At 36.1% G+C, this 15503-nt stretch overlaps 1 protein-coding gene across 2 annotated transcripts in view; it reads left to right on the top strand.

Moving 5' to 3' along the window:
- The window catches only part of DNAH6 (dynein axonemal heavy chain 6), a 330576-nt gene that overhangs the window by 6425 nt on the left and 308648 nt on the right, over positions 1 to 15503 (top strand). Inside the window, exons 1-3 of one of the 2 annotated variants that reach the window (XM_030920633.1) lie at positions 7169 to 7254; positions 8467 to 8699; positions 14896 to 15069. In XM_030920633.1, coding sequence (XP_030776493.1) covers positions 8475 to 8699; positions 14896 to 15069 — 399 coding nt within the window. In that variant the 5' untranslated portion in view covers positions 7169 to 7254; positions 8467 to 8474. Of the gene's footprint in view, positions 1 to 7168; positions 7255 to 8466; positions 8700 to 14895; positions 15070 to 15503 lie in introns of those variants that run through there. The other variant, XM_030920632.1, reaches the window with a different exon arrangement.

The following is a 15503-nucleotide window of genomic DNA, read 5'->3' as shown; positions in this document are numbered from 1 at the left end:
CATCATTTAGTCTTTATACTTAGGACAAGAGTCATTTACACCATAGTCACAGTGTTGCAATATTCTGTTTTTTTTGTGACTTATCAGTGAGTTTGTAGCTTCAGGTGATCATTTATTGCTCACAAATGTTGTTTCCTTTCTGACTGAAATATTCCCCTCAGCATTTCTTGTAGGACAGGTCTGGTGATGATGAAATCCCTCAGCTTTCATTTTTCTAGGAAAGGCTTTATTTCTATTTCATGTTTGATGATGGGTATTTTCACCAGACATACTATTCTAGGGTAAAAGTTGTTGTTTTTTTTTTCTTTCTTCAACACTTTAAATGTCGTGCCACTCTCTCCTGGCCTGTAAGTTTTCCATGGAAAAGTCTCCTGGCAGATGTATTGAAGCTCCATTGTATGTTATTTGTTTCTTTACTCTTGTTGCTTTTAGGATCCTTTCTTTGTCCTTGACCTTTGGGAGTTTGATTATTAAATGCCTTGAGATAGTCTTCTTTGGATTAACTCTGGTAGTTGTACTGTAACATTCTTGTACTTGGATATTGATGTCTTTCTCTAAGTTTGGGAAGTCCTCTGTTATTATCCCTCTGAAAAAATTTTCTACCCATGTCTCTTTCTCCACATCCTCTTTTCAGCCAATAACTGTTAGAGTTGCCTTTTTGAGGCTATTTCTTAGATCCTGTAGGCATATTTCATTTATTTTTATTATTTTTTTCTTTTGTCTCCTCTGACCATGTATTTTCAAATACCCTGTCCTCAAGCTCACTAATTCCTTCCTTTGCTTGATCAATTCTAATATTAAAGGACTCTAATGCATTCTTCAGTATGTCAGTTGCATTTTTCAGCACCAGAATTTCTGCTTGATTCTTTGTAATTATTTCAATCTCTTTGTTAAATTTATCTGATATAATTCTGAATTATTTCTCTCTGTTATCTTGAATTTCTTTGACTTTCCTCAGCACAGCTATTTTGAATTCTCTGTCTGAAAGGGCACATGTCTTTGTTTCTCCAGGATTGGTTTCTGGTGCCTTATTTAGTTCATTTATTGAGGTCATGTTTTCCTGGATAGTGTTGATGCTAGTACATGTTCTTCAGTGTCTGGAAATTGAATAATTAGGTATTTATTGTAGTTTTCACTGTTGGGGCTTGTTTGTAGCCATCCTTCTTGGGAAGGCTTTCCAGATATTTGAAAGGACTTCGGTGTTGTAATCTAAGCTGTGTCTGCTTGAGGGAGCACCCCAAGCCCAGTAACACTGTGGTTTTTGGAGACTCATAGAGCTACCTCCTTGATGGACTTGGACAATATCCAGGAGAATTCTATTATATTCATCTATGTGTCTATTGTTATGACATTACCACACTGTTTTGATAATTATAGCTTGGTAGTAAGTTTTGAAATGGGAAAATGTGAGTGCTGCAACTTTGTTTTTCCTTTTCAATATTGTTTGGGCTACTTAAGGACCTTTGCAATTCCATGTGAATTTTAGGATTAGATTGTCAACTTTTATAAAAGACAGTTGTAGTTTTGATAGGGATTGTATTGAATCTGTACATCAATTTGGGTAGTATTGCCATCTTAATAATAGTAAATTTTCAGATTCATTTACACAGGTTTTAAATTTCTCTCAGCAATGTTTTTCAGCTTTCAGCATGTGAGTCTTGCACTTCTTTGATTCAGTTTTTTCCTACATATTTTATCATTTGCAATGCTATTATAAATTTGTTTTCTTTTTCATTTTTTGATTGTCCATTGCAAGTACATAGGAATACAACTGATCTTTGTGTGTTGATCATGTATCCTGTGACTTTGTTAAACTCATTTATTAGTTCTAATAATATTTTGTCAATTCTTTAAGATTTTTATATAAAGTAATTTCATCTATGAATAGAGATAGTTTTACTTCTTCCTTTCCAACCTGGATGCCTCTTATCTCCTTTTCTTGCCTAATTTCCCTGGCTTGAGATTTCAGTACAATATCAAATTGAAGTGGCAAGATCAGACATACTTATTTTATTTCTAATCTTAGCAGGAAAGTTTTCAGGCTTTCAGCATGGAGTGTGATGTTAGCTATGGGTTTTTCATATGCCCTTCATCAGGTTGCAGACATTTTCTTCTATTCCTACTTTGTTTAATATTTTTATAATGAAAGGGTGATGGATTTTTATCAGATGTTTTTTCCTGCATCAATTGACTTCTTCATGCTGTCTTTTTCCCCTCTTCTTCTGTTAACATAATGTATTACATTTATGAATTTTTTATGTTGAACTACTTTTACATTCCTATGATGAATTATACTTACCCATGGTGTACAATCCTTTGAATATACTGCTGGATTCAGTTTGCTAGTATTTCTGATTTTATTTCATGTGGTCAGAAAAGATATTTTGTATGATTTCAAAATTTTAAAATTTATTGAGACTTGTTTTGTGGCCTAACACATGGTCTATCCCAGAGAATGTTTCATGTGCACTTGAAAATAAAGTGTTTTCTGTTGTTTTGGGGGTGGGACATTTTATAGATGTTTTTCAGGTGTGTTTGGTTTATAGTATTTCTCAATTATTCTACTTCCTTATTAATCTTTTCTGTTGTCCCTTAGTCAATTTGGTGTGACTATAATGGAATACATAACACAGGCTGGATAATTCATAAAGAACAAAGATTTATTTCTTACAGTTCTGGAGGCTGGGAAGTCCAAAACTGAGAGGATAGTGGCATCTGGTAAGGGACCTCATGTTGCAATCACCCATTATGGAAGATGGAAGGGCAAGAGAGTACGTGAGAGAACAAGAGAGGAACCAACTCACTTTTATAACAAGCCTTCTCAATAACTAGCCCACTCCCAAGAAAAAGACATGAATCCATTCATGAGGTCTCTGCATTAGGTTTTCATTTTGACCTAATCACCTCTTATTAGGCCCCACTTGTCACCACTTCTCAACATTGAGGATTAATTTTCCAACATATAAACTTCAGGGTACACATTCAAACCATAGCAGTAGTCGTTCTATCATTACTGAAAGCTAGACTCTTCAACTACTATTGTTTAATTGTCTATTTCTCCCTTTGATTCTGTTAGTTATTACTTCATATATTTTGGGGCTGTATTGTTAGGTGAATATATGTTTTAATTGTTATAGCTGACTGTTAAGATTGACTCTTTTCATGACCTTTAGCTCTCATTACAATTTTTGTCTTAAAGTCTATTTTGTTTAATATTAGTATAGCCACTGCAGCTTTCTTTTGCTTAGAGTATGCCTGAAATATCTTTTTTCCATTATTTTATTTCAACCTATCTGTGTTTTTCAATCTAAAATATGTCTCTTGTAGACAATATGTATTTGTCATGTTTTTTATTCATTCTGCCTTTTAACTGATAAGTTTAATCAATTTCCATTTAATATAATTACTAATGAGGAAGGACTTACTTTTGACATTTTCTGTTTGTTTTCTGTATGTTATTTTTCAATTCTTTCACTATTGCCTTTTGTATGAGGTAGATTTTTTTTTTTTTTTTTTTGTTCTTAGTGGTTGCCCTATGATTACAATTAACATCTTAGTTTATAATTAGTTAAGTTTTTCTTCCTGTAAGTGGACCATACTTTCTTTGTTTGCATGTATCATACTTTTGGTTGAAAATTGGATATCGGATATGTTGAATATTATAATATGGTAACTCTGGAAATCAGATTCTCCTGCCTTCTAAGAATTTGTTGTTTCTGTTTGTTGTAGGTTGTATTTGTTTGTTGCTGACTTTTCTAAACTACTATTTAAAGACTGTATACTTTGTCACATGTGGTAACTGAAATCTCTAAAGTCACTGAAGTCTTACAACTTTTGTGGAAGGATGGACTTTTAGAGTTTCCTACTCTACCATTTTTGCTAATGTTATTCCCATCATTACTTTTAAATTTTATATTGTCATTATCCTTGAGCATTTCATAAATAGTTTATGTATTCTATATCTAAGAGTTCTAATATATAATGTGTTTGCCTTTTAAGTCTTGTTTGTTCTGCTAACTCTTGTTGGGAGTGGCTTGTTTTCTTGTATGTTTGGGTTTTTTATTTTAATTGTAAATTTATATTTGGCTGAAACTAACTTGTGAGAATTCTAAGGAATCAGAGTTGATGCCTTTCTCTTCATGAGTATTTCCTAGTAGTGTGCATTTTTTCCCCAGACCACACAGATAGTGTAAATTAAAAACCCAGAACTAGTTTTGTCTATACTCATAAATTCCTGGGGGAGACTATTATATTTTTAACAATTTTTTCCACCCGGATCCGCAGGTAGAAATATGCTGGTTTTCCTGTAGATTTTTGTCACTGCCAGTTTTTTCCTAGTCCAACCTATTATTGAGGGGATAATTCTTCCAGCAGTCTCAGATGTGTGTGGCAACTGTAGTTTGCTCTTCCATTTTATGTAGACTCAAACAAGGCCTAGTCTTCTATTTCTCCTCTATCTATATCATTTTAGCTCTATCTATGATCTAGAGAATCATACCAGCATATCAAATACTACCTGATTATGTTAAGATTAATCCCTGAAGCTATATGTTCTTTGTATGGGCATTTGTACCCACAGCACCCACAGCTTCCATGTTATTTATTGCTCTGGTTTCATGTGATTATTATTTTGACCCTTGAGGATTCCCTTATTTCTGTGAGCGCTGGTATAGTCCACTATATATCCAGAAGCAGAAATCTATGATTCAATAATCTTGGGCTCAAATTCATATAGAAATTTAAGTTGATGGATCTGGATTTGTATATCAGCTCTGCCACTTACTACCTCTGAAGTGACTTGGGAAAGTTACATAACCTCTTTAAGCCTCAATTTCCTATCTGTGGCATAAGTATAGTAATACCTCAAACATAAGGTTATTGCAATGATTAGTGGAATAGCACCCGTCACAAATGGCCTGGTATATAAATCTTAACCTAACGCTAAAAAAATTTTAACTGCATTTACTTTTACTATTAAAGATGTGAACTTGTGAGTAACCATTTGTAACCTAGTTCTTTAGCTATGAAATGGGAATTTCATGTTTGTTAGCAGTACTTAAGAGATTGAATGCAAAGTATAAAGCACAGTACTTGGCACATAAGAAACAACCAATGAATTGTAACAATTATTTATAAGAACTATAAAAATAACAGGCTATACACAAAGCTGTCTACATTGATTTAGTAAGTGGTCAGTTGACAATGAAGATAACATCTTGCCACATTAAAAAATAAGCTTGGAGGCCGGGCGCGGTGGCTCAAGCCTGTAATCCCAGCACTTTGGGAGGCCAAGACGGGCGGATCACGAGGTCAGGAGATCGAGACCATCCTGGCTAACACGGTGAAACCCCGTCTCTACTAAAAATACAAAAACTAGCCGGGCGAGGTGGCGGGCGCCTGTAGTCCCAGCTACTCAGGAGGCTGAGGCAGGAGAATGGCGTAAACTTGGGAGGCGGAGCTTGCAGTGAGCTGAGATCTGGCTACTGCACTCCAGTCCGGGCAACAGAGCGAGACTCTGCCTCAAAAAAAAAAATAAAAAAAAAATAAAAAAAATAAAAAATAAAAAATAAGCTTGGAGAGATTTGATGAGTAGTGTTTCATATAGTAGTATCTTTGTAAAACTATGTGTCTGTCTTCCAATCCTCCCCACCCCCACTCCACAACACACACACACACACACACACACACCCCTTAGCTTTTGGAATACTTTCAGGTGCACATGGTAACACTTGTGTACAATCCACCTTTATCTAAAAAAGGGAGTCTAGGATTGAGGAGCAATAGATTTGTCTCCATTACATAAACTTTGAAGGGAACAGATTAAAATTTCACTGCACATCTGAAATGAAATCTATTTTGAGTGTGTGTCTAACATTGCTTGTTGTTATAACTTTATGCTTTGATATATTGAGTTGGCTTTGAATTTTTTTCCATTATTAGTTTATATCATGATTGCATTTTACTAGCTGACTAATTAGTTTTGTGTGTATTTTTCATCTCTGGGGAATTAATCTTTATTTTGTGTACATTTGAAGTTTTTCTGAATTTTTAAAATTTTTTCTAAACTGACTTTACTCTCTTGCTGTGTCCAGTTTCCCATTAGGGATTGGGAGATCTGCATTCTAGTTTTGTCTGTGGCACAATTCGCTGCCTGACCTAAAGTACTTGCCTTCTCTGGGCTTCAGTTCCCTTATTAATCAAATGGGGGAGTTGGATTATGTGACCTGTAATCTCCATTTTAGCTCTATCTATGATCTAGAGAATCATACCAGCATATCAAATACTACCTGATTATGTTAAGATTGAGAAGATGCAGGCTGTGAGTACAATAATGTAAAGAACTTCACATACAGCAAGAAACAAATGTCAAGGTAACAAAGAGCAACCAAAAAGAGCAAAATAAAATGATGTGTTCCAATGGTGATTATGTCATTTTGGAGACAAGGTTGAAAACCAGAGCGCGGTCATGTGGTGTAAGGATTCGTCAAGGCAGGTGAAAGGATTTCTTCCCCTGATCAGTAACTGGGATAAGGCATCCTGAGTAAGCAACAGGCCCTGGCCTTCGATGGCATCGCTCCATACAACATTAGCAACAGTCATTTGGGAACTTAAGTGAGATTAAACACCAGAATAAGATCCAGGGTCTGCTTTGGTAGAAAGGGCACCGGAACCAAGTAATACAGGCTCATCCTATGCCTGACACCTAGGTTACCTTCCAAGTGGAAAAGAACATTAGTTGGAAGGCCACAGTGGAGTTTAAGAGGAGGCCACATTTCTTGAGCCTTAGGACACTCAGGAGGAAGTCGGCGGGTTGGGCAGGGATGCAGAGTGGTTGCTCCCTTGGAGAGTGGGACCTCATTTGTAAGAGGTTGAGATGGGTGTGAGTGGTCGATAAGCAATGAAACAAACAGAATTAACCACCTCCTTTGGCTGCTCTGCCTACACCTCCTGGCACAGTACTCAATTCCCAGCGCAGAGGAGGAACCAGTCTGTGCGGAGTCTCCAACAATCAGCGACGTAGGAAATGTTACCGAGACACTAATTGGCTCAATTGCCTGGAGCGCTCCTGGACCGAAAGCTGTGACTGGTTGAGGCGTTGCCTGGCGACGTGTTACTCAGTGGCGCAGTGTATCGGTAAAGGCCCGCTGGTTGCTACGCAACAGGAAACATTCCGCGCTACCAAATACTTTCTACTCCCGACCAGGCATTGCTCTCTCTGGAGACCCTCGGCGTTGGTTGCTCTATTCTGACTCGGTGAGTCCTGGGAACCGACCATCCGGCCTGGCCTCCAATTACTGGGCCAGAAACAAAGTCTGGCTTTCGGAGAATATAAAGAAAGGTTCAAAGAGGCAGAGAAAGTCAATGGAAAGGCATTTCAGTGATTGTCTCCTATCCGCCCGTCATTTTAGAGGGGTGGAAAGTGAGCAATAGCGGTATCAAGAGACTTGTCCAAGATCTCACGCTGAGAGGTCAAATCTGGACCTGCGCTGTTAAATACAGTAATCATTAGACCTCGTGTGGCTAGTCTGAATTGAAATGTGCTCATATATAAAAAGCACACTGGATTTTGAAGGCGTGATACCAAAAGAGAAAATATCACTATAATTTTTATATTGTGTGTTTAAATGATTATGTTTTGGATATGGTAAATAAAACAATATTAAAATTAATTTCACCTATTTCTTTTTTTAAAATGCTATTACTTGAAAATTACAATTGCATACAAAGCTCTCATATTTCTATTGACCAGCACTGATCTATATAAAACCTAGGTCTGCCGATACCTGATTCAAGACCTCTTGTGCTAACACTATTTTGGAAGGTGTTTCGAAGTATCTCCACTCATGTAATGGGGTGGAAGTGTGCGTGGTGGTGCAGAGTGCAAGACCAGTAGTGTTTTAGGACCTTGCTACTCAAAGTGTATGAATCAGAACCTTCATCTTAACAAGCTCTGCAAGTGATTGTCCTGCACGTTAAAGCTCCAGAAGCACTGTGTCAGAAATTAGACCTCAATTCTTTTTTTGTCCTTTGTTTCTTCTTGAGTACCTATACCGTATTTTTCAGACTGCGTGTATTAGAATTAGCTGCATTTTGAACAAGTTCCGCAGGAGATGAGAAACATTGATCTCAATACTATTTGCATTTCCTTTTGTCCTTCCAAATCTAGACCAGTGTGGTCCCCAGATGAGCAGCGGCAGCAGCATCCCCCAAGAACTTGCAAGAAATGCAAATTCCTGGGTTCCACCCTAGCTGCAGGGGTTCTTGAAGCCTAGGCACAGTTTCTAATTTTTATTCCTTTGGTTCAAGTCCTCAGTTCGGGAAGACTGGGGTAACTTTGATGGGTTTTATTTGAGGGGAGTGAGCGAATTCAACTCTTCCTAGTCCTTAAGTCCCTCTCCAGTAGCCTTCTTCCCCAATTCTTTTGATCTACTTTTCATTTTCTTTTTCCTCACCTATCCTTTCCAGGAGTAAGGATGACTTCTCGGGCCACAGATAGTGAATCTGACCTGACAGATATTGAAGAGTATGCTGAAAATTCTGCACTTCCAAGACTGAATAATAAAAAAGCCAAAGGAAGAGTGAGTTATGTGACAGCCACAGAAAATGAATCTGATACACAAATCCTAACATTTAGGCACATTACAAAAGCTCAGGAGAAGACAAGAAAACGACAGCAGCCTGTAAAACTACCGCCTTTGGTAAGTTCAGAAACCATTGTTTTAGCCTCTGTAGCCACAGAGGAAGTTGCAAAATTGCTTTGGAGGATGGAAGTCATTTCCAGACTCTGAATTGACCAAGAAGGAATGAAAAGCTAAAAGATAATAACTGTTTATGTAGTTGTAAATACGGTAAATATTTATTAAACAAATATTAAGTTCTAGGCACTGTTTAAGTTGAAGGATACAGTGGTGAACAAAGTTTTCAGGCAGATAAGTCCTCTCTAGGATTATGTACAATACAGATACTTAACTATGTATGCTATTAGGCACTTTTAGATATTAGGGTACCATTTAACACTGAGAAGTTTAGTAAACATGTTATATTTAGTTATATAGTTTTATTATTTTCAAAGTACATGCCTTTGTATTTAAAAAAGTGTGTGCATGTTGAAAATACTTAATTTTTAGAAACCATTTATGCCCTTGGATAATTATAAATGCATGTAGAGAGCCATGAAAGCGAAAAAATTAAAATGTGAAAGTTGTCCTCTCCACCTTTAGATGTTAGCTACCATCATTAGTGGAGTGCCCTTAAGACTGTTTTATGTTTATTCAAATGTGTATATTTGTATTTATAAACATAGACAGTTTTAAAGTAAGATTATACAATACATACTGATCTCCAAAGTACTTATTTCACTTAAACATATAGAAATGTTTCCAATCCTAGCATATGGTAGTGTCTTTTCTAACAGCTACACTGTATTTTGTTGCATAGAGGTGCCATAACATAGTACTGGTTAACTGGTCTTATGTTTATGTGAGCTCAAGGAATTTCATTTTTGTTTTTTGTTTTGCTTTTATTTGGTTTTGTTTATTTTGTTTTTATTTTGCTATTTCAGATAATGCTGTGTTGAATGACATTGTCTTTATACACATGAAGATCTATTCCTAAAAATGGTATCTTTAGGTCATATGTACATATTTAATTTCAAAAAACATTACCCAATTGCCCTCTAGAAATTTACCTTTTCACCTACAGTGTACGAGAGGGCCTGTTTGCCCACATCTTTGCTTGGTGCTATCATTTTTTTTTTTTTTTTTTTGCTACACTGATATGTTAACAATGGCATCACATTGTTGTTATAATTTGCATCTTATTAATGAAGTTAGGTGTATTTTCATTTTTCATCACCACATATATTACTTATTATGTGGATTATCTGTTCATAACCTTTGTCCACTTTAAAATTAAGTTGTCTTGGGCCGGGCACGGTGGGTCACGCCTGTAATCCCAGCACTTTGGGAGGCCGAGGTGGGCAGATCACCTGAGGTCAGGAGTTTGAGACTAGCCTGACCAACATGGAAAAACTCCGTCTCTACTAAAAATACAAAATTAGCCAGGCATAGTGGCGCATGCCAGTAATCCCAGCTACTCGGGAGGCTGAGGCAGGAGAATCGCTTGAACCCGGGAAGCAGAGGTTGTGGTGAGCCAAGATCGCGCCATTGCACTCTAGCCTGGGCAATAAGAACGAAACCCCATTCAAAAAAAAGTTGTCTTTATCTTATTTTTAAGTTTTTAAAAATATATTATGGATATTAATCCTTATTTCATTGTTTCTCAAACTTAAGTTTGAGTACTGATTTCTCTTGAAGAAAAGCATTCTTGATCCATAGTGCCGGTTTATTTTTTATTTGATGTTACTTTATGTGAAAAAACTATTACACTAGGAATTAATTCTAATTCTTAATAAACAAATTGACACATTAAATACAGAGAAAATACAAAACCAAAACAAATGGAATCAACGCAAAATGCAAAGTCACCACTGTTGTTGGTTTGACACTGAACCTTCATTTGCATGGTGGATGTGGCACTGACTGCTGCCCTCTTCTTCCCCAGGGTTCAGTGTGCCTGCGCCACCACATGTTGTGTGGGACACCAAGTCTGCCTCTCCATTTTTCTCCCATGGAATTAGTGTGAAACTTTTTACATCTGTTTCTCTCCGACGTATTTGCCTTCACTTGACAAAAGTGTATCACTAACCGTTGATGATTAAAGTTGTTCAGCATGTCACCAGTGTCATCCACTCATGTATATTAAAAGTTTGTTATGTGCCTGCTCTGTGCCAGGATTTGAGCCATGCTCTGAGGAATGAACAAAGCAATTGAACAAAAATGAACAAAGCAGACAAGATTCATGTTGACTTTCTAATAATTCTAAATAAGCAGACTGAACAATTTCATCCAGTGATAGTAACTATTAAGAAAATAAGCCGAACGCGTTGGCTCATGCCTGTAATCTTAGCACTTTGGAAGGCAAAGAGAGAGGGTCATTGAGCTCAAGAGGTAGAGGCTGCAGTAAGCTTTGCTTATACCACTGCACTCCAGCCTGGGTGACAGAGCGAGATCCTGTCTCTACAAAAAAGAAAAGAAAAGAACACATGGACTGTGGTAGAGACTCAGAAGAGACTACTTTACATTGGGTGACTGGAGAGGTCTCTCTGAGAAGATGCTATCTGAACAAGTCTCAGCCAGCAGCCTGTATCAACTGCCAGACATCTGCAATTTAGGCAGAGCTCAGTGGGAACACCTTGCCTCTACTCCACTGGGCATCAGCTGAGGCATTGATGCTGTCCCCACTGAGCTCTGCCGAAAGTACAGAATTTTTAGCAAAATAAATGTTAGTTTTTAAGTTGCTAAGTTTGAGGCAGTATGTTATATACTAACAGATAACTTGCAAAGTATAAATAATACATGAATAAAATAATTCATATAATATTTAAAAAAAAAAGGAAAAAAGTGAAAATGACCTGAAGTTTCACCATGCAGAAAGAAAGTAGCTTAATAGTCAAGTGACTAATTTCACATGTGTGGGCATCTGTAGTTTGACTTCTTTTTATAGAGTTGGTAATGATGTATTTTTGTTATTGACTTCCCTCCTCTCGACTACCTTCTCCTCTCCCTTTCCCTTCTCCTCCTTCTTCTTCCTATTCTCCTCTTCCCCGCTGCTTCTTCCCCCTCCTCTTCCTTCTTCTTTTCTTCCCCCTCTTTCTCTCCCCTTACCTCTCCTTCTCCTTCTTTCTTTCCTACTCTTCTTCTTTTACATTTTTTCCTTACCTCCAAATTCCCCAGTCTCGGACTCCCTTTTCTATATCATCTAACATTGACAAAATCTAGTATATGTCCTTTCTCACCTTCGTCCATGCTGAAACAATTTTATACAAATTTATTTGTAATTTTGTAACTTTACAAATGTATGAAACTTACATTTGTAATTGTATTTATTTGTAATATTTTCATAGTACAAATTCATATTTATTTGTAATATTTTCATAGTACAAATGAATACAATACTCTACATCTAGCTTTTTACACTTAGTGGTGGCATAGCATCTGATTGTATGAATATTCCATAATTTACTGAATCATTCTCCTCTTTTGAGACATTCAGGTTGTTTTGCCAGTATTTCAAATGGTACAGTAAAATTATATTATCCTTTTGTACTGGTGCTTATATTCCTATGAGATAGGGCCCTGTGAGTGGTGTTGTGGAGTTGATGAAAAAATTACATATATATACAATTATATTTAATTATATATTAATTTCCATATAATTATATTTAACATATAATTTTACTTAATTCACACATATTTTACCTGGAAACAAGTTTCTCAATCCAATGCACACATGTTGCCTAAATTAAATTGCATTTTCACCCTTAACCTATGGTTTACTATAATCTCTTTCAACTTTTTGTTGCCTGATCTGCATAGGTGAAACTGCACCTTCACACAGGTGCTAGTGTTTTTACCTGTAATTTTTTTAACGTTCATTTTAGGTTCAGGGATATATGTACAGATTTGTTACATAGGTAAACTGATGTTATGGGGATTTGTTGTGCAGATTATTTCATCTCCCAGGTACCAAGTGTAGGACACAATAGTTGTTTTTTCTGTTCCTCTCCCTCCTCCCACCCTCCTCCCTCAAGTAGACTCCAGTGTCAGTTGTACCTCTCTTTTTGTTCATGTGTTCTCATCATTTGGCTCTCACTTATAAGTGAGAAAATGTGATATTTGGTTTTCTGTTGCTAAGTATGATGACCTCAAGCTCCATCCGTGTTCCTGTGAGGAACATGATCTTGTTCTTTTTTATGGCTGTGCAGTATTTCATGATGTATATATATCACATTTTCTTTATCCAGTCTACCAATAATGGGCATTTAGATGGATTCCATGTCTTTGCTATTGTGAATAGTGCTGCAGTGAACATATACATGTATGTGTCTTTATGGTAGATCAATTTATATTCCTTTAGGTATATACCCAGTAGTGGGATTGCTGGCTTGAATGGGAGTTCTGCTTTTAGCTATTAGGGAATCACCACACTGCTTTCCACAATGGTTGTTATTTTTTATTTTAATTTTTTATTATTTTATTTTTCGTATTACAAATAAATACATCTAGCTTTTTACACTTAGTGGTGGCACAGTATCTGATTGTATGAATACTCCATAATTTTCTATTATTTTTTATTTTTTAGTAATAGCCATTCTGACTGGTGTGAGATGTGAGATGGTATCTCATTGTGGTTTTGATTTGCATTTCTCTAATGATCAGTGATATTGAGCTTTTTTTCATATGCTTGTTGGCTATGTCTGTGTCTTCTTTTGAAAAGTGTCTATTCATGTCCTTTGCCCACTTTTTAATGGGCTTGTTTTTTGCTTTTGTTTTTGTAGATCTGTTTACATTTATTGTAGATTCTGGATATTAGACCTTCAAAGATGCATATCTTACAAATATTTTCTTCCATTCTGTAGGTTGTTTTTTCACTCTATTGATAGTTTCTTTAGCTATGCAGAAGTTCTTAAGTTTAATTAGATCCCACTTGTTAATTTTTTATTTTGTTGCAATTGCTTTTGGTATCTTTGTCATGAAATCTTTGCCAATTCCTATGTTCAGAATGGTCTTGCCTAGTTATCTTCCAGGGATTTAATAGTTTGGGATTTTACATTTATATCTTTAATTCATCTTGAGTTAATTTTTGTATATGGTGTAAGGAAAGGGCCTATTTTCAGTCTTCTGCATATGGGTAGCCAGTTATCCCAGTACCATTTATTGAATAGGGAGTCCTTTCTCTATTGCTTGTTTTTGTCAACTTTGTCAAAGATGACATGGTTGTATGTGTGCAGCCTTATTTTTGGGCTCTCTGTTCTGTTCTGTTGGTCTATATGTCTGTTTTAGCACCAGTACCATGCTGTTTTGGTCACTGTAGCCCTGTAGTATAGTTTGAAGTCAGGTAACATGGTGCCTCCAGGGTTCTTCTTTATGCTTAGGATTGCCTTGGCTATTCAGGCTCCTTTTTGGTTCCATATGAATTTTAAGATAATTTTTTCTAGTTCTGTGAATAATGTCATTTGTAATTTGATAAGAGTAGCCTTATATCTGTAAATTGCTTTACACAGTATGGTGATTTTAATGATACTGATTCTTCCTATCATGGAGAGCATGGAATGTTTTTCATTTCTTTGTGTCATCTCTGATTTCTTTGAGCAGTGCTTTGTAATTTGGCTCAAAAGGGATTTTTATCTAAAACCAAATGGAATTTAACTGAAAAGTTAACTGCTGTTTACTTAATCTCAAGCCTTTTTTTCTTAGCCCAGTATATGAGAGACTAGCTATTATGATAAACTCATAATGCTTAGTAACAAAAAGCCATTATAATGAATTCTTCACTTTATTATGTTAAAAGCTGGGGTTTTATTGCCGTAATTTTCAGTTGGATAGCCTAAGATATTGCCACCTATTTTTTTAGATCTTCAATAAGTTATGGCTATGAGAAGTGATTGATGATTTAGAGAACTAATGATTTTGGTGGGAGAATTGTGCACTTCTTCCCATAGTAGCAGTACTAGTAAATGATGGGGGTTTATAATGGACAATTAGGGAGTATATGATTTCATACTTCTGAGCCTTTTCTGTTGTAATTTATTCTTGTAAGTATTCATTGATAATTTCAAGTATAAAATTAATGGAAACTAGGTAGAAAAGTCTTACTCAAGCAATAGGCCAGAGAGAGGCAATGGTGGTAGTTAACTATTAGGACTGCATCTTTGATAAGAAATTAATCCAAGGAGATCAATTTCCAACAGGAGAAAGAGTCCAAAGGTAGTGAAAAATAAAACAAGTTTATACGAATGTTTAAAAGATTAACATGTCTCTCTATTTCCCAAAGCCAGTGCTAAAAGTCTACCAAGATCATAAGCAGCCAGAATACATACATGAACAGAACCGACTTCCGGTAATGACTGCCGGAATCCTTAAACGTCCAGTAAGCATAGCAGAAAAAAGTTTTGTCACATCATCTACTCAGATTCTTGAGCATCAAGATGCTGTGAAAAAAATGCAGGTATAATATTAAACTACTTAATTGATTCTTTTAACTCAATTTGGTTTTGTATAGATTTGCTAACATTTAACTCATAAGAATAGAAGCAAAGTCATTTTCTATAAGGTTGCATAATGAGTTTGGGAAATGCAACATTTCTTCATTCTTCCTGTTTAAGGAAAACTCTTGCAATGGAAGAAAATCATAAAGGAAACTTTCAGCATCTGTATGGTGCCTTCTGACCTTCTCTTACATGATAAAGAAGACATAATAATATTTTGAATGTTATAACTTTTTTGAAATTTTCATCATTTTTACCAAAACTGGTAGTCTTTGAAGACCCTGGTGAAGGACAATAAAATGGAGATGAAGCCAGCTAGAGAGACAATTTGTGTAGCTGGTGAGAGTTGTAGAGTGGGGAAGTTGCCTTGAAAGCCATAAAGAAATGGTAGCTC

This window comes from Rhinopithecus roxellana, chromosome 17 (assembly GCF_007565055.1).
Source record: "Rhinopithecus roxellana isolate Shanxi Qingling chromosome 17, ASM756505v1, whole genome shotgun sequence".
NCBI classification, from domain to species: Eukaryota; Metazoa; Chordata; class Mammalia; order Primates; family Cercopithecidae; genus Rhinopithecus; species Rhinopithecus roxellana.
Note: the sequence above shows the minus strand (reverse complement) of the source record. Positions and strands in the feature narration are given on the sequence as shown.